General features: G+C 42.3%; 1 protein-coding gene across 5 annotated transcripts in view; it reads left to right on the forward strand.

Annotated features, from left to right (window-relative positions):
* Positions 1–24,456, forward strand: part of Snx19 (sorting nexin 19) — a 38,982-nt gene extending 14,526 nt beyond the window's left edge. For 2 of the 5 annotated variants that reach the window (XM_027411729.2, XM_035443557.1), the window contains 3 exons: positions 20,893–21,077; positions 21,883–21,970; positions 23,008–24,456. In XM_027411729.2, the coding sequence (XP_027267530.1) occupies positions 20,893–21,077; positions 21,883–21,970; positions 23,008–23,140 (406 nt within the window). In that variant the 3' untranslated portion in view covers positions 23,141–24,456. Of the gene's footprint in view, positions 1–5,530; positions 6,011–10,264; positions 10,537–20,892; positions 21,078–21,882; positions 21,971–23,007 lie in introns of those variants that run through there. The other 3 variants (XM_027411732.2, XM_027411730.2, XM_027411731.2) reach the window with 3 other exon arrangements.
* Positions 24,457–27,604: the final 3,148 nt, after the last annotated feature.

The following is a 27,604-nucleotide window of genomic DNA, read 5'->3' on the forward strand; positions in this document are numbered from 1 at the left end:
GTGAAATGACCCTCAGCATTGTAACCTGAAATCTGGTAGTAATGAGTAAATGGCATCTGGTAGTCTGTGAGCACCCATGATCCCTCTTCACTGAAGACATTTACATGATGAGCTACTTTGCAAAGAAGCATCAGGAGAAACTGGAAAGAAAGATTGAGATCCGTGACTTAGAAGTTGGAAAAGGTCAACCTTCAGTGGAATAGCTCAGAATGTTATAGTACTTGGGCCAGTTCAGATACAGAACAGAGAACTTTATCCAGAGAGCAGGAAGACCATTGAAGAACTGGTATGTCACAGGGGAGTTCAGTCCATGTGAAGCACACCTCCAGGGATACATAAACACAGAAAAGGTTGGCCTCATTTCACAATTCAAGCCAGGTGCAGTACCTCAGCAGGAGTAAATAGGAGGGGAAAAGTAATGCTGTGCTAGTCTGAGCTGTCTCTTGTCTCAATGGTGGAAAGTTGTCTAAGCTGTCTTACAATACTGATCCGATCCAACTCTACCTTAAAGTGCTTGTCTTACTCTCTTACTGGGGCTCTAATTTGGTCTTCTATCTTCAGTCATTTTTTTTTTTTTTAATATTACTAAATGCTGGTCAGTAGTGTTCAAAACAGACATGAGTCCTGACTTTTTTTTTTTTTAAATAGACATATAACTTTATTTAATCAGTTACATGACAGGTCTGCAAATTTCAGTTAACTTCTACAAATCTAGTTATTACTAGCCATTATTGATTGACAAGAAGGCTTACTATACCAAGTACTGCACATTGTGTGTGCAACTAGCAAGTGACAATTCAAAGGCCCCTTGTATAGACTTTTTTGCCACTGCCTTTTTACAAATCTCCATGTAAAAATGCATTTAGATATTCTCCATGGTCTGGATTTGCATGTACTTTTTTGTATATTAAAATATAATGGGTGGGTGGTGGTGGTGGTGGTGGTGGTGGTGGTGGTGGTGGTGGTGGCGGTAGCAGTAGCACACGCCTTTAATCCCAGCACTCGGGAGGCAGAGGCATGTGGATCTGTGAGTTGAGACCAACCTGGTCTACAAAAGCTAGTTCCAGGACAGCCTCCAAAGCCATAGAGAAACCCTGTCTCGAAAAACAAAACAAAAACAACAACAGCAACAAAAAATATATATAATAAGGTAAGCACTGAAACTCAGGCCTTGCCCTTGATTGAAAAGCAAGTGAATGGTGGAGCAGTATTCAGCCCAGCTGCTCCAAAACCGGGGTTCCACTACCACAGACTGCTTTCCATCTTTTATTCTCTGAACTTGTTTTCCTCATCTGTAAAGTGGGTTTAATAATGCTATTTTTACTTTATGTGTATTACGAACTTGCCAATAAATGTTGGGTCTTAATATTTGTTCTTCAGAATAGGAAACAATAAAATCAAAGCTTATGTTTCTAGTAACTCCAGGTAAGGCTCCAAATTAGCTCCACTTTGAGTGTTTAAGATCTTTAGGCCATGCCACTGTCCTGTAGCCGGCTGCTACCATCCCTTTTGTGCCTGACTGAGGAACACAGAGTTGAGCTTGCAAACAGTGGAGGCTCCATGAGGCTTTGAAGGTAATGTATACCAGTGGGTTCTTTTGTTAGGGCAACAATCAAGAAAGTTCCAGACATATCAGGAGCAGAGAACCCATGCCCTGGTCCAAGGCAGAAAGACAAGTACAATGTCTAGGTTTATCATGTTTTGCACATTTATATTTCTGGTAACATGGGCAGGGAGGACTTCTGGAACCTGTTCCTAATGAGAAGAGTTTGGGGATCAAGCTAAGTACCCTCTCTTTCTTTCCTTCCCTCGGACACTTCCCTTAGAACCTATTAGTCAGGCTGACAGCTGTCTGGTGATTGAAGAGTGGCAAAGCCCGTGTGCAACTCTATCTATAATGGCAATCAAACAGGATATACTTCCAACTCCCCTGATTCATTTGCTTTTCCCTTTGTGTTCTCCGGGATTTTGTTCTTTTCTTATATTTTGCTTTATGAAGAAGAAATGCTATTTGGAAAAGCAGGAGTACTGGAGTATGTTTGATGACTGTAAATGCCTGGACAAAACTGGCTTCGGTAAAAAACTCTGACTCTGGTCAGTACTACCTGTTCATCCAGGTATTCCCAGGTTTTGTTGTTATTCTTCAGGTACTTCTTGTCAAAAATGTCTTATTTCTATCTACTCATTTTCCCCTTGACCATGTTGCTTTCTGTTAGTGCAAGGTTTAGAACAGCAGTGGTTGGCACCCTGCTCCCTTCCACAGGCTGGAGTTAAATGAATACCATCTCCTTCCCTGTTCAAGACTTCTCTTTTCCTACAAATCATTCCCCATCTTTTTATAGTGTTTTTGATTTGTTTCTCGGAATCCTTTCTAGTTTTATAATGTTCTAGATGCTTTCTTAATAGGAGGAAGGTGGCAGGGGTCATGGTCTTTGAAGAATGGAACACTTCCCTCAACCCAAAAGCTTCCAAGGACCTGACCCCTATGGCCCATAGTCTTCCATCAACAAGTCCCCACATGTGTGGTAATATACAGAGTATCGCCATGGATAATCTTATTGGCTTAAGTGTATTTACTATGCAGCAAATGTCTATTGAGAGATTAATTCACTCAGACATTATATGTGATACTGAGGATATTTTACAGTTTAATCCCTTTAAAGAGCTCTGTGAAAGAGGTATTATGATCCCCCTCTTCTAACATGAGGTTTATAAGGAATTCGGGTTATTAAATCAAACCATAAAGTTCATAAATAACACATACAGAATCTAAAACACATTTTCCCACTTTTCATCTATAGTGATTCTCTTAACTTCCAGGATCAGACCTTTGCCCCATGATTTCAAGGGTCAAGAACCACTAAAAATCACTGCTCAGAGTGGGAAACATTCCCTTGGTGGAGCTTATCAAGTATTCATAGACTCCAAACTGTATGTCCATGTCTACATGGAGCAAGGAGAGCCTCAGACATGAGCCTCCATCTGTTCCCTGGGCAGGCCAGGGTCTTTATTTTTTAAAAGGTGTTTATATAGTAAGCAAAGAGGCTGGGAATTTGATCTCTCTTGGAGCAGCAACATACACACCCAACATACCCATGCTGACCCCACTACAAGGGACCCCCAACACACCCACCCTGACCCTACTACAAGGGATAATCTATGAGGTCCTAGTGTCCCATTTCTGTCTGAAACTTCAGGGCACTTAAATTCCTATCCTTTTTGTGCCTTAAGAAACTTGGTGATTGTCACTGGTCACAGAAGCTGCTTTTGCAGCTCTACTTTTCCTAAACACTATATAGTCTGGGTATCCAGGATGGGGCAGCCACCTAGATATGGGTGCCATGCCCCCTTAAAACATCCTCACTTTCCACCTCCAGCTCGTTATCTCCAAGAAAACACTTCCTTCTGCTGCTTCCAGCTTCCTTCACTCTCCCGGCTCCCTTAAAAGACCTATATACAGAACTGCCTTGGACTCCAGGGACTTCTGCCAAGTTGTAAGCACACTCTCTGTAGCCTGCAAAGGCGGGGCAGGGGGAGACAGAGTAAATTCAACCCCATGACCCCTCCTTCTAAGCCAACTTTGGAGGAGTTCTGATCTGTGCCAGGCTTATAAATCTCCCTTGATTGTTGATGGTGTGGAGGGAGTGGGGGAGGGAAGCTCAAGAGAAGTTAGTTGCCCAAAAAAGGCATGGTTAAGTCAAAGGCAAGTCTTGCACACATGCGTGGCTGACCTCATGTCAGCTTCTGTGCTGGGAACATCCAATTATGTAACGAGGAGAGCTCCTTATTTGGGAGGAAAGGGGAGTAAGGATAGCAGTCTAAGCCAAGGAACGAATGAATCCAGCTTGTGCAAACTTCTCGTGTCTGAAAACAGAAGAAACTTAACAATTCTCTGGGTGCATCAGAACTGGACTTAGGAAACTGGAAAAGTACTCAGAGCTAGTCTGAGTTTGAGGGAAGGAGAGATGTACTGTGCCCCATTGATGGTAGAAGGCTTGGGGCAGGAAGACCCAGCCAAGGTAAGGGGTAAAATTATTTTGGAACCCTGATGTAGAGTAAAGGAATGAGAAGAAGCTGGACCAGCTCCCTGCCTAGATGCCCAGAGCCATGCCACGATAAAAATAGGAGCCAGGCCAGCATCAGAGTACGTGAATGCCATGTCCATGACTCTGCCCTCCCCATGGCCCCGAAGATGGCATCAGACCCTATGTCAAAAGGGCAGCAGACACATTCCTGGCATCTTTGTCTAGATTTCTTAAAATTTGAGTGAGAGAAAATGAGTGTGTGTGTGTATGTCTGGGAGATGGAATTACCTGAAACAGTAGAGAAAAAAGTTTCAGTGACCTAGGAAGTAGAGGAGAGTAAAAAAAAAAAAAATGCATAAGGTAAGTAAGTAGAGCAAAACAAACATGCAGGTTGAAGAAATCCAACAAGCAATAAACCTGGAAATTAAATATTAAATGCAAATTTAGAGCTTATATTAGGCTATCGGGTCCTCCTAAGAAAGGTCTTGCTCAACACACCATCTCCCAAGTCCAGAAGGTGGTGGCAGAGCATGGGACTATTGGAGAGTGAGGGCTAGTAGGATAACCATGTCTCCTGAGTACTGTTGGCAATGACTGATATGAACACTCCTTCCACCACTGTTCTCTTAAGTCACTCCTGAGTCATGGGCATTATCTGGGTAGAACCCCACTCAAAGTTTCTTAATGAGCGTGTGCATGTACCTGCTTAAGGGGCCTTTGTGATATTAGTTATTTCTTAAGGGAAACTCAAGGCCTGCCAGCAAAAGGACACAAGCAATTACAACCTTAAAGGAGCTTACATTTATTAAGTACTCACTATAGCAAGTAAGCCTACTTACTGTACATACTAATGTGTAATTCTGTTAGGTGGGCATGCATGTTCATATTTTATAAGTCAGAAAAATGATATTCAGATTATATACCCCCCAATCAGTTATCCTGGCTTTACTGCCCATTACTGCCCAAGCACTTCCTTCCACTCACACTGCCTGCCTCCATTCTATACAAAACTTCCTCACAAAACAGTAACCACTAAAATCTGCCTAGCTAAGTTCCAGAGTCCTAGTCCATATAGTCTTTGGTTTTCCCCAGACTGGTCAGATGCATCTGATAGTACCACATACATTCCCTTCCATCATCAGGCTCTGACTTTATTCTTAAACACTGCTGCGATAGAGACTAGCCGTTCCTAGTGTTTCTATTCTATACCCTGTCCACAACTAGAGAAAGAATATGAAAATGATTCAGAGTTGGCCTCACAAGTACTTTGCTTCTTCCAATACAGCTCCAGTGACACACTTTGTGTCATACCTGATTTCTTCCTCCAACAGCTTCTTTAGAAAAAGTATGTGCTTTTGCAAGAGCAAGAGATCCTTTTTTTTTTTTTTTTTGACTTATAAAAAACTTATTCTGTTTTAGGCTATTTCAGGCCTAAAAGTATCATTGATTTGGGCTGTTTTTAAAAGTGCTGAAATTAGGGTTTGTTTGTTTGTTTGTCTTTGCAGTGATGGCTTTGCTCAAATTGTATTGTGTCTCCTTGGGAAGAAGGAATATTTCTTATTATGCTTCTTCCACTAGGGATGTTGAAAGGAAGCCTTTGACCTCTGTGGACTGGCCCAGGAGAGACCCCAGCAGTTTGGTCTACTATATACATTGTCTGCCTTGCATTTGGGAAGATATCACTTGCCCTAAATTCACATTATGTTTAAAGACACCATGCCCTATCCTATTACATAAGAATCTCCATGTAATGTGTCTTTAACATTGTAATTGATGTGTAACTGTGAATTATGTGTTTGTTCTACTGTGTATTTTATGTTTTTAAATTGTCATATATCCCAATAGAAATAGAGCACTAATCCTTAGAAGGGGAAATGCAGAATATTGAGGCATTAACTCAAAGGGACTTTCATTTCCCAAGCCACGTTATTGGTAAGCTGTTGCTTAACTGCAATTATGAGTAGAAAGCTGAGGTTTTGACAATAGCTTTGACTGTGTAAGGTCCTTGACTGTCCTACTCACAGTTGTGTCCTAACTCTCATCTGGCACCTAGAAGACACTGACCAGAATTATGTCAAACAAGCAGATGTGCAAGATCACATGCAATTCTACTCATGCCGGCACCTCTCCCATTACTCGTGAGAGTTGCAAGCATCCTCAGCAGTGCTAGTGGAAAAGGTACCCAGAGAAACAAAGTCCCCCCAGCCTTCCCCCACAGGAAGTCTGCAGCTGGTAAATTAGTCAGCTCTGATACCCAGAGCCATGGTTGTGCCTACACACAGAGGCTTTCCTTTGCTCTACCACAATGGTACCATTTTATTTTCCGAAAAAGCACAGTGCCCTTGAGCATCCCCTACCCGAGCTTATCCTGTCTGGAAATGTATCCTGTTGTGATGCCGCCTATGCCCACTGTCTACATAGAAAGAGTGAGTATGGGCATTAAAATCAGACAGATCCAAATTTAAATCCTGTCATGTGTCTCACTACCTGTGTGAATTAGAAAGAAAATCACTCTGTTAAGTTGTTCACCGAATGGGAGGTTGTTTAGGGGAAAGCTAATGTGAAATAAGTTTTAGGAAGGCTTCATAGAGAAAGATGCGTTTGGAGCTGGACTTTATAAGACAGACATCATTTAAGCTAAGTAGTATTTCAAATGATGACACATTTTTAAATAGAGTGCATTACTTGCACTTTTATTTTTAAATAGAAAGTGTCTCATATTAATTTTGAATGTTTTTAATCTGGCTTTCTGAATGAATGAATGTCTGTAGCTTGGAAAAATGAGTACCATAATTCTCCCTATAGGCACCAGGTGGCGCTGCAGGTTAAAACATATGTATCCACCTTCTTTGAGGAAGACCTGTTTTGCAATAGAAGTTCCCCTGTCCTGATGGTGATAATGCCCAAGCCTTGCTCCATAATTCAGAAGCCATTCCATGGTGCCAGTGACATAAACAAGCTGAGTTTCTTTCATCTCTCACATTCCTTCTCCTCCCTATCCTCTGATGGGTCCTCAGCACGCTGCTTTTCTCTGGTCAGGTCTGTCAGAGATGCCCTTTTGAGTGGGTTCCATCCCTTAAGAATTCAGGGCTGGGACTGGTACATTCAGAACAGAACGAACTAGAGCTGCTGTAATAATAAGCCAGTTGGACATCTGAATTAGAAGACCTTTGTCGGTACTCTGTGAGATAGCTCATATTACAGCCCTTTTGGATCCCAAAGCCTTAGATATGCATGATGATTGAGCTGACCATCAGGGGCAGACTCCCCTGATGCTAGGGGTCTTAAAAACCTTTGACATAACCAAAGATGTTAACTGTTTCTTTCAGTCAGGCATTGAGATCTTGTGGCTCACTATTAGCTTACCTTGGAGAAGCAAGCTGGGGATTAAGCCCTGGGCTTCCCATGCATTAGACACGTGCTCTGACACTGAACTAAACCCCCAGCTCCATTTTGATCTTTACTCTGGCCTTAGAGTAGCCATCAAGTACCCTGTAAAGGAAGAAAACTTGACATTGGAATAGGGAAGGAGCAGATATGTACTTCAAGAGACATGCTTTACTGTCACTTTAATGTCAGGGCCAGTGGACAGTTCTTGGGGAGAACTACACATTTCTGTGAGGGAGGGAGACTCCCTATGTAATGCTGTGTCAAGACAATCCCCTCCCCCAAAGCCCTTTCCTCTCTTCACTGTGGTTTCTCTTCTCGAATTTTATGCATTACTTCCCATGTTTTCTAACTGTAGCCGATTCTCACAGAGACTCTGGAGCTGCCACCATGCTGTCCTTGTATCCCAAGTGTCAGGGATAGCCTTCTTGGTGTCAGGATAGCCTTCGACTGAGAAGGCTTGCAAATCATCCTAAAGACAACAAAGCAGAAGCCGGTGCCATTAGATAACTCCCCCAGGTGATTTCCCCATCCAGTTCACTTTTCCTTCTCTCCTGCTCCCCTGGGAGCATATCTCCTGTTTCTTTCTCTTGGACATCTGCTTCTCCTGTTGATCCTTTGTTTTCAAGGCTGGTCTTTTCCATCCTTCTGTGGCCATTTCCACAGCCTGACTTAAAGCCCCACTATGTCTGCATATTTAAATAGGATCCCAGCTAATTCTCCTCAAATCCTGGCTGGGCACACTCGAGCTCTGGCACTTCTAGCACTTCTAATAGCGGGGATATGTGGAAGTGGGCCCCCCTCTGAATAAAGAACTCATAATTACCTGCCTTTTCTCCCTCTGCTTCCTTTCTCCTTCCCTGCAGTGGTGACCATGCCCTCAGCCAAGAGGGGAGCACTCCCAGCGAGTTAAAGTCGCCAGGATCAATAGGGACCCTGGTTGTCAGGACAACCACTAAATTACTGCTTCTTCCTTCCTTTGTATCTTCCCTTTCTTTCAGCTACTCTAGTGCTAAGGACTTCACACCCTCTTACTGCCCCTTCCCCTTCAGCTAACTCCATTTTCTTCTGAGTGGGTGGCCCTTTTAATTACTTGTGCCTTCTCAGCCACCTCCCTGCCTTTGCACACCACTGAGAAAGGCAGGCTCTGGATAACTATGTGGAGACTGTGAATGAGCCAGACCTGCAGTTCACATAGGGTCAGGGAGAGGGAAAGGGACATTGTGCGTCCTCTCATCTCTAAAATAAAAGTATCGTTGTTTGGGAATTAGAGGTTAAGCTTTGGGAGGATTCTGACATAATTTTTGTGTTACCCCTAACTCCACAGGCTTCACTCCAATCTGGTTAGTCACTCTGTACCAGTGGCAAACTTACTGTTTCTGTCTTTGTTTCCCTGAGCCTGCTGGGAAGGAGGGAAACTGAGGCATGAAGTACGAAGCTCACTATCTTCTGCTGTCCTGTTCTCTGGCCCTGGTAGGGTTTGTTACAAGGATCAGGGTGGCTCAATTTCTCTGTCACATGCACAAACACAGCATCTTCAAAAACATTTTTTTTTCATTTTTCTCATTTGATCTTGTGAAGAAGACAGCATAGAAATTCTATTATAAATGGAAGGAGGCCTAAATACAGTTCATTCAACTTCTAAGAGGTCAAGCCAGCCAGAGGTGCTTATAGTTATGCCATGGCTTCCTAACAAATGGCTGCGGAAGACTTGAATGTCCTCAGAGGCGCACGAATTTATGTAATGAGCTTTCAAATTAAAGTCTGAAATGTATCACAATGTCCAAATCTGGAATGTCTGTCTGCACATCACCCTTTGCACTCTATCTTATTTCTCCCAAGACTCAGGATCTACAAATGTCTCATTTTCATGCCATATTTGTTAGAAAGGGATGCCGCCTGGCTTTTGATTTTTCTGTGTTCCCACCCCAATCCCCATCCTGCTACATTCTTTTCTTCTTTCTAATTTCAAAAATTGGTTGGAAGCAGCTTGGTGTTGTTCCATCCATCAAAGACACTTTCCAAAACACGAGGGTGGCTTAGTCAACATAGACCTCTGTGTTTGACTTTCAGCCCCTTCCGTCCTCAGGGCCCATTTGCCAAGAAAACCAACAGAAACGCAGGCAGCCGGCCGGCAGCTGTCTTCCTTCTTTGAGATTTATAGTGTGCAGACTGGGCCACTAACCCTTGCCTTTCACCTCCTGTCCCTTCCGGCAGGATGCATAAGTATGTGTGACTTGCCATTGCATGACTATTCATGATAAATTCCTCATTCTAGATAAGCTGACTTATTACCATATACTCCTGACAATGCCCATCCTGCAGCTGCTGTGTTGCCTACATTTTAATTTGATGGCTAGCTTTCAAAAAGGTCATTTTTAGGAAAGTAAATCTAAGGTTTATGGCCAGACATTTCTGTAAATACATATGAAATGCAAATACAAAGCATTTCTATATTGTATATAGTCTGTTGGGGTTTTGATTTTTGGTTTGGTTGGTTGGTTGTTGGGTTTTATTGTTTTGAGTTTTTGTTTGTTTGTTGTTTTGTTTTGTTCTTCATACCAAGGGTTCACCATGTAGTGAACTCTTGATAGTTCTGCCTCACCTTCCCAAGTACTGGGATTGCAAATGAATGCCACCATGCCCAGGGCCTGCTTATCTGTTTGTTTTGAGACAGTCTTACTTTGTGGCTCCGGTTGGCCTCACACATGATCCTCTTCCCTTGGCCTCAAAGTGCTGTGCTTGCAGGTTTACACTGTCGTACCCAATCTTGTCCACGGTATTTTAAATCTGTCATAGTCCTCCACCATAAGCATGAATAACTAAAAGCTCGCCACTTGTTTTCTTCTTAGATATTGGAGCATATGCTTTGTGCAGAGTTTCTTCTGTCCTGTTGCCATACTCTAAGACCAGAGGCTTCCCCACTACAACACGTCTGAACTGATATTTACTGCTCAGCTACTCTGCTTCAAGTGTAGTGATTAAAAATACATTTAAAAGACCCCAAGTCTCCACAGTAGGAAGTTGGATATCCAACTGGAGGTTCAAACTTATAGTTGAGTTCTAGTGTAAAACTCAGGCTTTTACAAAGGAATTCTGTGAAATTACTCCAAAAAAAAAAAAATGAAGCAGTCAGTTGTGAGAAGCCCAGGGAAGTCTTCTAGACCAAGTGACATCTGAAGTAGACCTGGAAGAGTGAGGAGAGTTACAGCAGATGTGACAGTGCTGAGCACCAAGCAAAGCAGTGGGATGTGTAGTCTGTCTGGTCCTCACAGGAGCTAAATGGTTCAGGATGTACTGTGTACCAGACGTGAGAGCTGACTCACAGAGTCTCGTGAAGAGCATAGCATCTGTCTACCACTTGATGGGATGCAGTTTACAGAGATCCATCATGATGACGTGATCATTTTGGCAATTTGGAAAAATGACTTTAACAGTGCTGCAGACAATTAATGGAAAGAGGCAAAGCTGGAGCCAGGGAGACAAACTAGGAAAGAGTTAATCTGAAAGAGCTAGATGTTGAGAAGCTCAGCGTGGGACCCTGCCAGCAGGATGGTGCAGGCGATAGGTCCATGAGATGGTGAGGTGGTACGGTTGATTAGACCTGTGCTGTTGGAGTGGGGTCAAGGACAAGAAGAAATTAAGAATGATATTTACAGAGATTCTGTCTTGTGGATTGAGAACTATAACTGATACAATTCAGAATCATTCTGAACGGTGTATCCAGGTTGTGATTGAAAGGCTGTCACTGCCTAAATCAATAGCTTTGGCTTGAATGCAAATGAATTACACTTGAAGAAGCTCTGTTTCTAATAATGACTAGACTTAGATAGAAAACTTAAGGCCTTATCTATAAGTCTGTCTTTAGTTTTTGCTTTTGTGGATTTTTTGTTTGTTTGTTTGTTTGAGATAGGGCTCATGTATACCAGGCTGGCCACAGATTCACTGTGTAGCTGAGGATAACCTTAAAGGTGTGATCCTGTTGCCTCCACCTCCTGAGTGCTGGGGTTACAAGTGTGTATCACCACACCCAGTAACTCAGGATGGAGTCTGACCACAGATACTAGAATATGTTCTACAGGAGACCCTCACCCAAGGACAAAGAAGAAGTTGAAGATTAAGGTAAAAATTAGAAAACAGCTACCTCACATGGAAAAAATAGGAGTGGAGGAGAGAGATTGGCATTCATAGAAAAACAAAACAGAGTGAGTTTTGTTTTTTTTTCTAAAGCATGCTGCTTTTTGAGCTATCTAACCAATGGAATTGAAATATTGTCATCATTTTCATGAAATAGTCATGAAAGTTCTAGAACAGAATTGAGCTAGATATTTGACAGCTTATTGTGCGTTTATCACCATTATGCTAAATGCTCTAGGAAATAGCCTAATGAGTAAGTCAGACACCTGCCCTTCAAGCTATAAGTCTTATTCTTTCAACACTTAGAAAAAGCTGTACCAAATCAGGTTCAGTGTGTCAACAAATTAAACACATGAGTCTAATGAGAAAAAACAGAAGAGTCAGCATCGAGTAAGATAAAGATCAATATTGAGGGCAGATTCTAGATAAACATTGAAAGTTAGAGAGGGAATATAGACTAAGTAGTACAGTTCAAGTAGTAATGGAACTGATGAGAATAGTGAACAGCACACTAGCAGGTAGAAGGAGCTAAGCTGATTAAAAATCAGGAAAGAATGACTTTCTAAAAGAGCCAGCAATTGGTTTCAAAGTCATGCTGATTGTTTGGGATAGATGCTAGACTGTTAGCTACTAACATTAAGAAAGCCTTTATTCATTCACAACAAACAAATGGGTCTATAGTCTAGGCTGTCTAAATTCTCTTTTAGTTTCTTTGAAAGGAAATGGTCTAATAAGAATGAGTATGATGAAGGTAGAATTCATAGCTACAATAAAAGTGGGAATAGTAATAGAGCATTTAAAGTATTTTGTCTGTTCTGTTTTTGTACTGAGAATAGAACCTAGACCATGTGGATGATACATAAGCATTCTACTCCTGAACTGTGTTTTCAGGCCATTGATATAGCTCAGGCTAACCTGGAACTTAGTATTGCCCCCAACTCATCCCTTTCAGCAAGTGCTTCCTCCATTCACCACCACAACTGGCTTAACTAGTTTCAAGTCCATGTACCTTACAAAGATGAACCATTCTGTGAAACTGGATAAATTTATATTACCATTAGAGATCCAAGGTCCATAAGAAATGATCATTTGTGATCATTTGTAGATGGATTGTAGATGGACAAATTTGTCTTGCCTTTGAAAAAAATGGATAAAAGTTATGGGCTCTGGCATCTATCTCTGGAAGTTTCTGAAGCAAGTTATAAAATAGTTATTTTCTGAACACCCAGGAAAGGAAACAGTCCAAGATAATGGAATAGATTCTGTAGGTAAATGTTCTGTCTGGTTATGGTAGAACATGACAGGATTATAGAGGGAAATAGTGATGGTAACATATGTCTGGATTTCAACAGATGTATGTATGTTATGATATGTCTATTGATAAAGATTGACATACTTGACCAGAATCAATTAGTACTTTTAAGTGATTTACGGCTAGTTCAAGTGGTTTTTGCATATACACTCATGCATGTACACGAGCACACACACACACACACACACACACACACAGGTGGGGGAGACAGAGAGAGAGAGAGAGAGAGAGAGAGAGAGAGAGAGAGAGAGAGAGAGAGAGAGAGAGAAACTGTCCTAGTTTCTCTATTTCTAGCTATTTTAGCTATCAATGGAGCATTGCTCCTCTACTTCCCCTTTTCAGTGTTTTTCATCAGTAACTTTGGAAGCAACCCAATCTTAGAGCAATGACAAATAAATATTCAAAAAGATTTAAAAGGTTGGTGTTATTAGCTAAGACCACAAAATAGAATTTGTATGACATATTAGCTAAAATATAGATTTTCTTTTTGGTTTTGGTTCTTTGAAACAGGGTCTCTCTGTATGGTCCAGATTGGCCTAGCATTTTAAATCTCCCTCGTTCTACCATTCTGGTTCTGGGATTACAGGCATGTGTTACCATGCCTGACTACTACATATTTGTATTGCACAATTACAGGTTTAATGAAAGGCTGTTGATTGTTTTTAATGTACATATGTGGACTTGTGGTTTTAGTTGACTGCAAAGGCAGTGTCAATTAGTGCTTTTTGTGTATGCCCAAAAGCCAGCAATGTTGTAGACTGGCAACTGATAGACAGCATCTAGATCCAAGAAGGCTCTGTTCTCTATATGCAGCAGGTCAGATCACCTCTCAGGCATGTTTGATTCTGGGTATTCTTAATTTAAGAAAGCAATCATGAAGCAGCACAAATCTAGAGGATGGAGCCAGGATGAAAAGTAATCCATTTCTCCCCACCATTCAAAACATCATTAGGTGGCTGATGGGTACCCAGCTTTGAGGCTAAAAGACTCATGTCTATATGTCTATATAGAAGAGATGTAAGAGAGGAATAATTACTGAATTAAAACTGTAATGTACCATCTTTAGAGATAGATTTACCCTAATACCTGTTAACCTAGAGGGTAGAACTAAAACAAGGCACTAGAATTCACAAGGAGACTTAAAAGTATTTCTAATATACTAAAATTATAGTTTGATTAAGCATCCCTAAGGTCGCATTGCTAATGAATGGCATAAGTAAAATAAAGGCCTATTTCTAGACTCAACAGACAAGCCCTTGTTTATACCTTGAACTTACAGAGCAAGGCTCTGCTTTAGAAGGAGGTTGGACAGTATAAGTTCCCTCCCAGTTCTTAAGTTATTTGTTCCTGTAAGCCATTTGTGAAGGATTCACACTGGTTCTCAGCATATACATGTGTGGAATTGGTGAGATTGAGAAAGGTCACCTGTGTGATTCAACAGAGGATGTCTAGGAGTTCCTTGCTTAAGATCCTTGAATTCTTAATGCATATTAAGAATCTTAGCATCTATGATGTATAGATTCCTAATTTAGAAGAAAATAGTGGTTGTCTGGGGCTTGAGAGATAGCTCCAAGATTCAGAGTACTTTCTGCTCTTTTGAAGTCCTGGGTTTGATTCCCACCACCTACATGATGATAACTCTAGTCCCAGGGGATCTGACATCCTCTTCTGGCCTCTGCAAGTACCAGGCACACATGTGGTATACAGAAATATATGGAGGCAATATACCCACACACATAAGTTTAAATATATATACATTGCCTATAATTCTCAAAAAATTATTAAAAATATGTTTGTAAGACCATTGCCTGTTTGCCCTACATATAAAAGTAAGGAACCAGATTCTTAAGTTGTAGTGTTAGGGAAGGTTAGGTCTTCTTTTGATGGAGATGCCTTAGAGATGTGGACCCATGATCTAAACCATGAAAGCAAAGGTCACAGAAGACTTGTACATACATAGTAAGCCATTTCAGACTTCTCAATAAGTGCATGGAGGAAGAAGCTGGAACTCCTCATCCTCAGTGTCCATTTCCTCCTCATTCTTCTCCTATAGAGGACAGGAAAGGTTAGTGACCTAAATACACATCAGAGGGCAACAATGTTGAACTTTCTCAGATACAACCGAGGAACTTGGGTCTGGCTGACTATCAGACTGAGACCAGCTGACAATGGAGATTGGGACTAAACACAAGAGGGGGCCATCGCAGGAAAAGAGGTCTGAGAAAGGAATCTGGGAAAGATACTGCTCCATCATGTGTGAAACCAGCAAGAACTACTTCTTAATGGGAAAGGCCCCGGGTCTGCACTGTGCCCCCCCAGAGCCTACTTTCTCTCAGGTTCTATAGATTGGTGCTACTGAGCAGTGAGTCAGTGCTCCATGTGCTAAGTATATAATTTACAGGGCACTGTGAGGTGGCAGATATTTCTAGGAAATGAAAAATGGTTTGGGCTGTCTCAGAATCCCTAGTCCGTTATACTGTATCACTGTATTAAAACTTTTCTGAAAACTTCTGTCCACAGTAAGAAATAAATTTTATCCTGAATTTTTTACTGAATGCACATGTGTATAGACATGTACAGGTACATACATATTTAATCTATGTATACATAGCCACATGCATGCATAAGAAACAAAAGCATCCTAAAATGTATAATACACTCCTATATTTTCTATTCAGTTTCTACTTAGATTTCTTAAAATGTTGATACAAATGATAACACATGTTCTCTAATGATGTCCAGCCACAATTTGAAATACACTGTGCTAAACTGCTGAGCTTTTAAAACTCACTGTGATATATTAGATCTAAAAAATCCTAGGTCTAAGGCAATGAGTCTAACCAGAGACATTTTCTTCTCAGGGCCTATGGCAATGTCTGGAGTACTTTTGATTGCCGTGGCTATCATTGAGTTACGGTAGAGGGTCAAAGATATTAGCTTAATACTCCCTAATACACAGAGCAGCCCCTCACGGTGAAGAATTAGAAAGTATATGGCTGAAAAGCTTGCTTCAAAGGTCCTATGGTAATTCACCACTGTAGGTCTGTTTCAAATGGTAGAAAATGTCCATAAACAGAAGAACAGGTCATTAAAGGTAAGCTTTAGCCTCATCATCTTTTTTCTCTTTTTCTTTGAACTGTATTTGATACCTTACAGTGTGGTTGGAGCATCTCCTTGAGCTATGAGGTACAGCCCAGTAGATAATTAAGAGTTTTTCTTTCATTTAGAATGCACTGGGAATTTTTGTTAGAATGTTATTAATACATGTATTTTTTATTTCATGACTCCACTGTCATTTCTCTTCCACTTAAGTCATTTAATCCAAGACTCTCCCCCACTTAGCCTGCATCTCTCTTAGACCAGAAGTGAAAGGGGAACCCAACTATCTCCATTAGACACGATCTCCATGTCTTCTCCCCTCTCTCCAATGTATTCTCCCCTCCCTCATGATATTTGATTCTGCTGTTTTGATGGGAAGTGACCTTCTGCTAACCTTGAAGTGCTGTCCTAAGCCCTGGTATTAAACTGTTTCCGTTTTAGCCCCTGCTCCATTTCTCTATCTGTAGCTATTTCAGACAGGTTCTTCTGAACATGGAGTAACATGCACTCCTCTCTATCTGTGAGTCCTAATTTTCACATCCTCCTTTCATATCTGGCAAGGCAGAAGCCCCTCCAATGTCCCCATGAATGTCCCTGGGCAGTCTATTGTTTGTCCTTTTTGTTATTGTTGCTTTGTTTCGTTTTGAATTTTAGTCATGTTCTTTGCTATTTTGGAGTCTTCCATTCACAGATGCTTGACAGACTAAGTTTGTGAGTGGGGGTTGGGGATTGAAGGGATAAAGGTAGGGTGACAGAAAAAGACCTCTCTAAATCAAATATCAGACCTGGAATAGTGATGGGAAATAAAACCAGTGCTGCTGGAGGCTATTCTCTACCGTTTATTTCAGTGTGTTTACTTCAGACGTCTTGTGTTACATAAACAATGGTATTTGTGTTAGTAAATGATGCAGCAGAAGTTACTTCTGATAACTAGAGAGAGATGTGTGTGTTTATAGCTACCTTGAAACTTTAGATTTAGGTTAACCAGAGGGTATGTGAGCTGGTTATAGTGGAGTTACACTCCCATAATCCCAGCATCAGAAGGTAAAGGTAGGAAGATGACAAGTCAAGGCCATGAAGCTAGAAACCCTACTGCAGTACATCAGTTCCATCCATTTACTTTAAGGGAGCTATAGCAAATACAGGTCTCTTTTCAACCTTTCCATTCCTGTGTTAAGAATAGAATAAGACCAGGCTGGAAAGAGAGTTCAACAGTCATAAGGACTTGATGCTCTTACAGAGGACCACGGTAGGTGGCTTACAACCTAACTAGCTCCTAGTGAAGCTAAAGTCCTCTTCTGGCCTCCCTGGATACCCACATGCGTTTACACATACACAGACACACGTGTACACATAAACAATAAAATAATTTTAAAGAAAATTTAAAGGACTAGGATAATAAACATAAGGAACAGAGAGAGGAAAGAAACAGATGAGGAAGGGTCACAAGGTCATGTTCTCTTGATTACTCCTTCACATTTGCCTTACCTAAGATAGGTAGCTTGGTGAGCCCAGTATGATTCAGGGAGCTAAAGTTTGATGAAGAAATGGAAGGGTGGAGTGGGAGAAGTGGGTCAGAGGTTAGGGGCATTGGCCTCTCTTGCAGAGGACCTGGGTTCAGTTCTCAGCACCCACATGGTAGTTGATAGCCATCTATAACTACAGTCCTAGGGGAGCTAGTCTCCTCTTCTGGCCTCCACAGGCCCTGCACACACATGGTGCACAGACATACATGGATATGAAATCTCAAAAAAAAATTTAAATAAATGGGTTTAGAGAAAAATGACAGAATAAAGGAAAGGGAACCTGGGCATAGAGAATCTCATCCCACTTTGTTTTCTAGAATCTCCTGGTGTTTGTTTCGATCTAGACATCAAGAAAAGCAAATTATGCCAAATGCCTGAACCTACAACTTTGAAATACATCCTGTGTGATACTAAAGCATGTCTTCAAGACCGGATTAAGTGACAGTTTAGGCACTTAAGCATCAGCAGTGTTTGAGGAACATGGCATTTAGGCAGGTGGCAGTCTTCTTAGTTTGCACTTGGTTTTCCCTGCTGCACTGGAGTGTTCCTTGTCCATGATGAGGTCTCACCTTACCCTCAGTCAGAGCACAGGTGTTCATGATGAGGTACCACCTGCCCTCCAGTTAGAGCACAGATGTTCATGATGAGGTACCACCTGCCCTCCAGTTAGAGCACAGATGTTCATGATGAGGTACCATCTGCCCTCCTGTTAGAGCACAGCATTTGATGACTAGGACTAGAAAGTAAGGTAGGGCTGGGAAAAGCAGGACTGCAGGAAATCCTGGACAAGAGGAGAATTCTAGAAAGAACAAGCGTTTAAGTCACATGTGACCTGTGAGATACACTCTAGAACATCCTCCACCTCCCTTTTGTAGACCTGATTCTTTTCTGTTTCTGCCAGTTTGCCAAAGGCTTGTTTTGACATTTGGGGCCTTCAGTTGACCAAGCTCTGTGCTTCAACTTTGTCCTGCCTTCCAGTGACTGTTTCATTAGCTTGGAGGTTCCAGTCCTCACTGACAGTTCCACTGCTTTGCCTCCCCATGTTTAGCATACCAACTCATCTCCATCAGTGGGAGCTGAATTTTACCATTTTAGACTTTGATTCATCTTCCCAGCGTTCATAGTTTGAAGAATTGTAGCCAGACTTGTATAAGTTCATGCTTCATGACATACTAAAAACTGTTTGCACCCAACATCTGTGTATGAGATGCTAAATTCCTGTGGAAGAGAGCAGAGGGCATCCTTACCATAATGAAATCTGAGGTCCTATCCTCATTGGATAAATTAATGTAGATTCAAAGGACTCCAACTCCTGACCTCTGAGATAGGCCCAGAAGATGTCTGAGGTACCCGGATGCACTCTTGTATAAAGAATGATTGTGTGAATGCTGTGGCTGCTTGGGAGAGTTTGAATGCCACATTACTAGCCCAGAAGACAGAAAAAGGGGCAGACTGGTTTATTCTATGCATATGTGAATGAAACTGAGCTAAATCTCATCCTGGTTAATGTGTCTTGTACCAAGATTCTCCAGTCTCCTCGAAGATCTTGAGTTAGCAAGACTTTGCCCATTCCCTCCATTCTTAGATGAGAGCTAACACACGTGGTTCACCTTAGTAAAATGTGCAAACGTGTACATGGCTTTCAGTGAAGAGGGAGTACTGGAGCAACCTTATCCCCTGCAGAGAACCCGATCAGGTCATTGTAGCTACCTCCCTTGGGTGCTGCTCTTCTATAAACAGGAACAGGAATTCTTCTTGCCACTAGATCCCTCTTGTCAGGTGGCTTAGGCTTGCTGAATGAAAAGCCCTGTGAAAAGGAGATGCAGCCCTAAGAATAACAGTCACGATCCTGTTGGCTATTCTGGGCAAGAGCGGCTTTGTGCCGCGCTTGATCTCTATCAATGCCTGCCATTCTTGCCCTGCTGTTACCTTTGGACTTCCTATTCTTAGAATCATTTGTGAGCTCTGGGCTTGGGGGATTGCAGCCCCCAGGACTGGAATGCCCAGCTTGAGTGGAATGCAGACAGTCTGACAGAATGAAGGTTAAATAAAGTTTGCTTGGTCAGCCCCTCTTCTCTTGGATGGATGACAAGTAATTTGGGTATAAGAGCAATGGCATGAGTTATCATGTAGTGTAGTCCCAAACGGCCTTCTGGATATAAGTTGTAGTGGTTGATGGCCCATCCATGACCAGCATAACCATACCAGTCTCCAAGAGATACATACTAAGGAGGCCTCAACAGTGACTACATGTCACTAGTAAAAACAAAAAATACAGAAACAAAAATAATAATGTTGACACACCTTCCAGGTTTTCAACTGAGCTCTAGAATTAACTTATTTGCTCCTTAGAGTTACTGAGTAGTGTTTGAAAGCAAGACAAAGGGGAAAACCTTCATAATTGTGAAGTCAGATATCAGGCAACAAACATTTCTTGAGCCACAGGTACTTTGGGGGATTTTTAAGAAGTACAAGACATAGAATTCTTGTGGTATTGTCAGTCTAGTTAAAACACAAATCTATAAATACATGGGAAAGGAATTCATACGCCAGAGTATGTTAGCTACACACCTTTGCAATAGCACCAAGTGCCAGAGGCGGCATCATGAGGAGAGCACTTCGGCTGGGCCTCTCAAGGAGAGGTTCAGGCAATGAGTGTTTACATGGCTTTGCAGAAGCAGAAAAGTAAGGTTTGAAGCAGGGTGTGGGTGTAGAACATTCTGAAGACAAAGACCTTGAAGGCCCCTGACCATACCAGAATGGCCAGGGAGAAGAGTAAGAGGTTGTGTGAAAGTTGCCAACATCCTAACTCCAGTGTACAGGAGAGATAGAGACTCTGGGAATAGCCCTGCTCCGAGATTGGGACCTGTAAGCATTTTCTCTGCAAGTGCCTAGGATAGTATTATCACAGTTGTTTGTCTTGAAATGTGTGATCCCACTTTTTGAGGTGGCTTGGTTTCCATCATGAAGGCTGCCGCTTACCTACATGAGTTATGTTCTGTCCAATCTATTAGGATGACTCTAAGAAAACATAGTGGTTACTGTAAAGCTTGTAAACAATGAAATCTGCTTCTAATTCTAAGGCTGAGAAGTCAGGGTCCAGGCACAGACAGACTTGGACATATAGCTACAATTTGGCTCACAGACTTCTGTCTCATTCCCATATTCTTACATGGTAAAAGGGGAAGCACCTCATTTGGAAGCTTAGGTGTCTTTAGAAAGAACACTGTAGTCACATTTACAAAGGCTGTGGCCCATGACTTCATCACCTCATAGCTCATGCTCACTAATACTATCTCTTCAGAGTTGGGATTTCAGTGTATGAATGTGAGAGGAGAGTAGACATCCAGCCCATTGCCTTGAAAATGCCTGGCTTTTCTGAGCTTTTTTCTCTCTTCTCCCACAGGTGGCTAGAAGTACAGGTGGCTAATCTAACATGTCCCCAACGCTGGGTGCAGTACCTCCGGCTTCTTCGGGAATCTATCTGGCCTGGTGGAGTGTTGCCTAAGTATCCACGGCCTGGAAGGACTCAGGCACAGAAAGCAGCTACTGAGAAGCAGGCTTTGCAGAGCTTGATGAGTATCCTGCCAGGTAATGGGACCAGTGAGATGGTGATACTGGTAATGTATATTCTTTCCTCCCATCCTCCTTTGCCAGTGCTGCCTGACATCCTTCCCCATCTCCAAAAGGCTCAAAGTCCCATTTCTCCAACTGATGGGAAGATGGTCACAGCTGTGATTCTCCCATCCCTCACTCAGTGGTGGCAAGGGAGTAGAAGGATCACTTTGGCCACAGATACTAAGGGACAGTCCTGCAGACATGTGGGTTTAAAACTTTGGGGCAGATTTGAAAAAGCTGTTACCGCAACAGCAGCTGTCAGCACCACGTGACAATGCTGCATCTCTGCTAACTGATGGTGTTTGGGGACCTGAGAAGAGCATGATGTCTCCTGTAGCACTCATACTTGATTAATTTCATCCTTAGCAATAGAAAGAACACAGCCTGAGAAGGGTTTTTCCTTCTCTTGTGTTGTTTTTCAATATCAGAGAAAGCAGTTTGTTGCCTGTGGCTGTGGTAACCAGGGAAGAGTAATGAACTGGGCTCTGGACAATCCACTTGAGTTACCTTTTCTCCAACCTCAATGATGAACTCAGAACTATCTCTGTACCTTTGTGGCAGGTTGCAAAGCCCTCTTGTGGCTCATTCTTAGTTATAGATTCTTAAAAACCATATTTTTCATGACATTTCTCTGTTCTATGGTATTTTCATTTGCCTCTGTACCTTAGGGCTATTCTAGAACTGGCCAGTCTACGAGACAGCTGAAGTTCTGGGAGATGTTCTTTGATTCTAAGGCTGCAGTAGTAACTCAACTGTCTTATTTGGTTTTCTCCTTCAGAATTTTTAGTAGAGATCCTGGGGGTGAACAAGTGCCAGCTGAGCTGGAGTCTAGTCTTGGAATCATTCCAGCAACCCCTCATCAACAGGTAGGCTGGAGTGTGCAATACCCAACACAGCATAGAAAAAGCTGTCACAGGTGGCAAGGTTGGTAAATGCAGAGCCCACTATTAGATAGGTCTGCACTTGACTTGGGCTGACCGAAGGGTCTGCTATTCAGATTCTGCACACACATACTGAAAGCTGTGCAGCCAGCTTCTGAGCAGGTGGCTTTGTTGTAGTAAGCTGCTATAGGACCAGCCCCTGTCTGTATTTGGAAGAACTCAGTGTAGACCCCAGCAAGAGCTACTGAAATTGCTTTGCTAACCTCCAGGCAAGAATCGTCCTTGTGACTAAATTTCATAAAATGTCACATTTTTTACACAATTACGTTAGCACTTCAGCACTATACTGAAGAAGTATGCTCAATGGTTTTTCCCAACATTTGCCAGTCCCTATGTCAGGAGCATGCCCTGGCCTGTGCAGTTCAGACTATGTGATGTCTTTCACTGCAGTTTCTCAGCCTCACAGCAAAGCTGTGATTAGTATTGAGATCAGAAGTTGTCATTGTTTAGTGTGATATAGACAGAATAGTAAGGTTTTGCATCGTATGAAGGGACTAGAACCTAGAAAATTTCAGGAGATAGATCCCATCTCTAAAGCAGGAAGGCTTTGGGAAAGTATCAAATACCCTTGCACATGCCTTCTCAAACCTTCACCAGTGTCTAATCTCTCAATTCTCAGACCTGAGGACTCCGCTCATGGAGAGGAAATTCAGTGATGGATCATTAGAAGCACCAGTTGGCTGTAATGACATCACAACAGTTCTTCCCAAGTTCTGTAGAGTAATGCATGTGTACTGATGTAACTGCAGAGAATGTTGTTCTGTACAGTCTGTTCTCCAAAACAGTTCTTGTCTTCGTTGAGCTGTAGCTTTCAGTAGTGCAGAACATATTGGTTCCGTTACAGCTGTGCTATAGACTTGGCAGCTCCTGGTAACAGTTAGGCTTCTTAGAGTTCTCTATAAAGTGAGAGCTATATGAGGTGGGCCCTCTTCTTAGTTGGTTGTTCTATCCATTTGTTTCAGACATTTGATTTACTGTCTTGGAGACATCATCCTGGAGTTCTTGGACCTTGGTGCCTCTGTTGAAGAGCCTGCCCCAGCCACCTCTGCCTCAGATTCCCCAAGCAGCCTCAAGAGAATGGCTGTCTCCACCTAGCTAAGAGTCATTCACACAGTCTTCAAAGGCTTGAATAAGAGAGCTTTTCAACCACCCAGAGACCGATTAAAATGCCTGTGCCCTCTGGAGCCAAGCTACCTTAGCTGGCCTCCATCTCAGTGGCTCAGTTCTCCTGTCAGGTCTCCCTTAGTAACAAGTGATGGGGATATATAGCCCAATTGCATGCGTATCTGTTTCCATAGTCTTATAGCATGTGGATTTCTACTGGTGAGAAGGTCTTGTTTCTTTGGGAAAGGAAGCTGTGAAGCAGAGGTTTCTCCTTTGCCTTCTTCTCGCCATCATAGTTTGCCAACATCATGGCTCTGTGCATGCATGCACCTAATCCACAAATGCAGAAGCATTGGGTAATACAGGAGAAAAACTATAGCCAGATTTCCTGGGAGGAGAAACAGCCTCCTGAGCTCTCTTTTCCCACGTGGAAACTGAACATTCATTCAGGAGCACTTCCTCACCCTGCCTAGTTCCACAGCAATTCCAGAAGAGGGAAGGAAAGTGTATTTCAAGGGACTTCCTACTTTTTAGCTATTTTCTTACACAGCAGCCTTCTAGAGGATGTCAGGAATGCTGCTTCCTCTGCTGGCTAGACTTTTTCTGTCCCGAAGGCTTCAAAGCACACTGTTAAACTTCTGGTAAATCCACCCCACCCTTCACACCCTTTCCTGCAAGGGATTACACCTCGGAGTTTCTTAACTCTCCTCCCAGCTCCTACCCAAGCACATGAGTTTTGGATTTGTAAATTTCCCTCTGTCTTAACAGAATCACATGACAAGTTAGATACATGGCCTCAGTGTTTCCAACGAGAAGGGAAAGTACTTGTTCCATGGCTGAGAGTATACAAAGAATAGAAGTAGGGATGAGTGGGAATCTTTTCACAAGACTTTGGCAAGAATGTTTTACTCTGAACACATAATATAGCAAACTTGCAGGATATAGATTTTACTTCCAGATCCTTAAAGAGTGAATTTCTTATGAGCCCAGTGATGAAAATAGTAGTGCCCTGTGCCCATTGGAAAGATGGAACAAGGAGGGACAGTCACAAGGGAAAGGCTGCTCGCAGTAAATGCATGAGTTTCTGGCATTCACATGGTACCAGTGGGAGACCATAGTCACCCCCCAGCTCATTAGTGTCTATGTAGCTCTAGCCCAACTTTCCCTGAACTACAGGATCCACATGGAAGGGGGTCTTGGAGGAAGACTGGTGAGAATGGGGTCAAGCACCAAGAGCCAGCGTCAAGGTTTTCCAGACTCCAAAGTATGTGATGAGCACACAATTAAAGTTGTTAATAGAAAAAGGTTGTGAAATTGTTGTTCTCCTGCCCCGAGAGGCTTGTAACCGTACATCACTCTCTGATGTGACTGGGAGGCTTAAGATGCTGCTCTTGCCAAAAGGCAAGAGGTAAATGAGATAAAGTTTCATGGCCTCGTCTGGCCTTGAAGCATGACTTGATTGCTCCAAAGTTCTTGAAGTATCCCCTTCCCTTGGCCCTCAGAGGCAGAGGTAACTCAACATGCTGTACTATGAGTGCCTCCCAGGGCATGGTTCCAGGGGACACCTGGGATCTGCTCCTGCAGTAAGGGCCACTTTATTCTCTTCTGGTGGAGTGAGAAGTCCTGATTTCTGGAACTCTTCTCTCCCCACATCCACCCCTCCACATGTCCATAGCCATCTGTGTCACTTTGAATCTATGTACACATGTGTGTAAACCTGTTGGTAACCCAGTACACCATGAGTTCCCCATGGCAGTGAAGTCCAAGGGATCTTTTCATGCTTGCTGCCCAGAGAACTTCCTTACATTGATTTTATGTACAAGACCCCACTTTTACTCCACCTTCCCCCAAAAGGTAAGCTATCCTCAAGAGGAAAATGATAAAGATAACCAGGGAATTCATCAAAACCTATCTGGCTTTGAGAAAGACCTGCCAAGTTTGAGTAGCATGTTCAGACCACATGATCATCAGCATATAGGAGTATCAGGATGATGCTCCAGGTTGGGAGAATGAAAAGCAGGAAAGAACTGAGCCCACACTTGCCTCTTGCTTTTCTTTCCTTTTTGTTTGTTCTCTCTCTCTCTCTCTCTCTCTCTCTCTCTCTCTCTCTCTCTCTCTCTCTCTCTCTCTCGAGACAGGGTTTCTCTGTGTAGCTTTGGAGCCTATCCTGGCACTCTCTCTGGAGACCAGGCTGGCCTCGAACTCACAGAGATCCACCTGCCTCTGCCTCCTGAGTGCTGGGATTAAAGGCGTGCGCCACCAACGCCCGGCGCTCTGGCTCTCTTTATGATAAATTTACTCATTTAATTCAAAATACTAATGTCTGAACTAAGACCAACACCCTTTCTGTCTTGATTCTACATCTAGTAAAAAGATGAGGAATGGGAGGGTACTGTCAACTCTAAATGTCATCCTTGCCATTGTTTATTGAAGTTCAAAAAAGTTGTATTTAATATATAATAATATATAGCCATAATAGCCCACAATTTTTGTTCTCAAGATTCTGCATTAAGTTTGATAGAACCTAGAAGGAAAATGCACTCCTAGATCTGAGCATAGGAAAATGTTCAAATTTAATATTAACAGAAGTAACCCTGACTTCCATTTTGAAGTTTCCAGAAGTTTCCAACATACAACATGATTTTTTGTTATAAGAGTGCCACGGAGTTTTGCTTTTAAACACTGTTGTACACCACATCTCTAGAAGATTTCCATCATGCATAGCTATAACTTTATACTCAGTGAAAAGCAATCTCTCCTGCCCCCTGCAGAGTGGTGGTGGTGGTGGTGGTGGATTGGATAGTCACCATTCAACTTTCTGTATGTGTGAATCTCCATAGTGAGTGGAGTTGCGCAGTGTGTGCCCTATGACTGGCTTATTTCAGTTCACATTATGGCTTCTGGTTTGTCTATGTTGCAGCATGTGAAAATACTCGTTTAGACTCAACAATGTTCTGTTTTATAGATATACCACATTTTCTTCATCTGTTTGTCCAGTGATGGACATCTAGGCTGCTTTCATTTCTTGGTTAATATGAACACAATGGGAAGTGGCAGTGCAAGTATTTCTGTGGAACCCTGCATTCAATACTTTTAGATTAAAGACCCAAAAGTAAGATTGCAAGATTATGTGATCACTGCATTTTACTTTTTGATTAAAATTACTGTTCTGTGTAGCAGCTACATTTCTAGCAACAGTACACAGAGATTCCAATTTTCTATGTGCATGCACTCACACATTTAATAATGCCTCCTTCACATATGTGGTGTGCTGCTTCCCTGTGGTTTTGAACCCAGACCTTCTTGAGTCCTGCTTTGCCTTACTCAACCTATTCATTTCTTCCTTTGCTCTCAACACCTAAGAGTTGTTGGGTCCTAGATGGGGTGAAGGTTTGTAAACGTAGTCCCTGGCTATATGAGTTAGGGTGTTCTGGATAAGATTTAGTTGCTAGGAACATTGTGTTTTCTTCCATAAAGTCAGTGTATAAGTAAATGTGTTCCATGGGTTCATTGATTCAACAACTTGGGGATGTCACAAGACCTGTTTTTGTTAGAGTTGTTGTTTGTTTGTTTGTTTTTCTGCTCTTCCATCCTAAACATTTTAGGTCTGTCCTGAGACTCCCTGATCCATGCTTACTGTGCTTCCTGACACCTCATCCAGGCTGACTGTCTGAAAGGTAGGGCATCTCTTTCAAAGAATGAGGGATCCATCCAGGGACCCCTCCAGGAATCTTCTTTCTCATTGCTCCCACCCCAATGCTAGACCATACACATTAAGAATGGTTGGCTTGCAGAAGTACTTACTCCCAAGGACATGACAACTATGAAATGAAGGTCAGACAGATAAAAGAACAGTTTATCAAGGAAGAATCAATGAGTGTACATTGATAGACATTCTGCCTATAAATCTCCCATGGAAATCTAAGAGCTGTCATTTGTTGAGGTCATTGCTTGGAGCACTTTAACCCAGGAGTCAACACCATGTTCTGCCATGTTCCTATTTCATAGATGTGGAGCATGACACACAAGTTGACACATGACATATCAGTTACTTGCAAGGAAGTGACAGAGCCTAGATCCAAGTGTCAGCAGTCTCTCTCGAAGCACACTTACATAACCACTGTACTCAGCTGCCTTTTTGTCTTACCGAGCAAAGTCTGACCAGGTTCTCATTTTCTGAGAAGTCTCTAGCCTAATCCAGTATGCAGAGAGCTTCTGTAAAGGATCAGAAAACAAATGTTTCAGGCATTGTGACTGCATCCTCAGCTGTAGCCACTCAGTTCTTCCATGGTAGCATGAAAAACAGCCACCAACAGTTCATAAATAAGTGAAGCTGTGTTCCAGCAAAGTATGAATTAAACACGGGCAACTGGCCACATCTGATCCTTGAGTGGTATTTTTCAGACCCAGTCCAGTGAGTTACAGGAATGCTACTCAAACTGTTGTGCTGGAAAT

Source organism: Cricetulus griseus, chromosome 4, assembly GCF_003668045.3.
Source record: "Cricetulus griseus strain 17A/GY chromosome 4, alternate assembly CriGri-PICRH-1.0, whole genome shotgun sequence".
Classification (NCBI taxonomy): domain Eukaryota; kingdom Metazoa; phylum Chordata; class Mammalia; order Rodentia; family Cricetidae; genus Cricetulus; species Cricetulus griseus.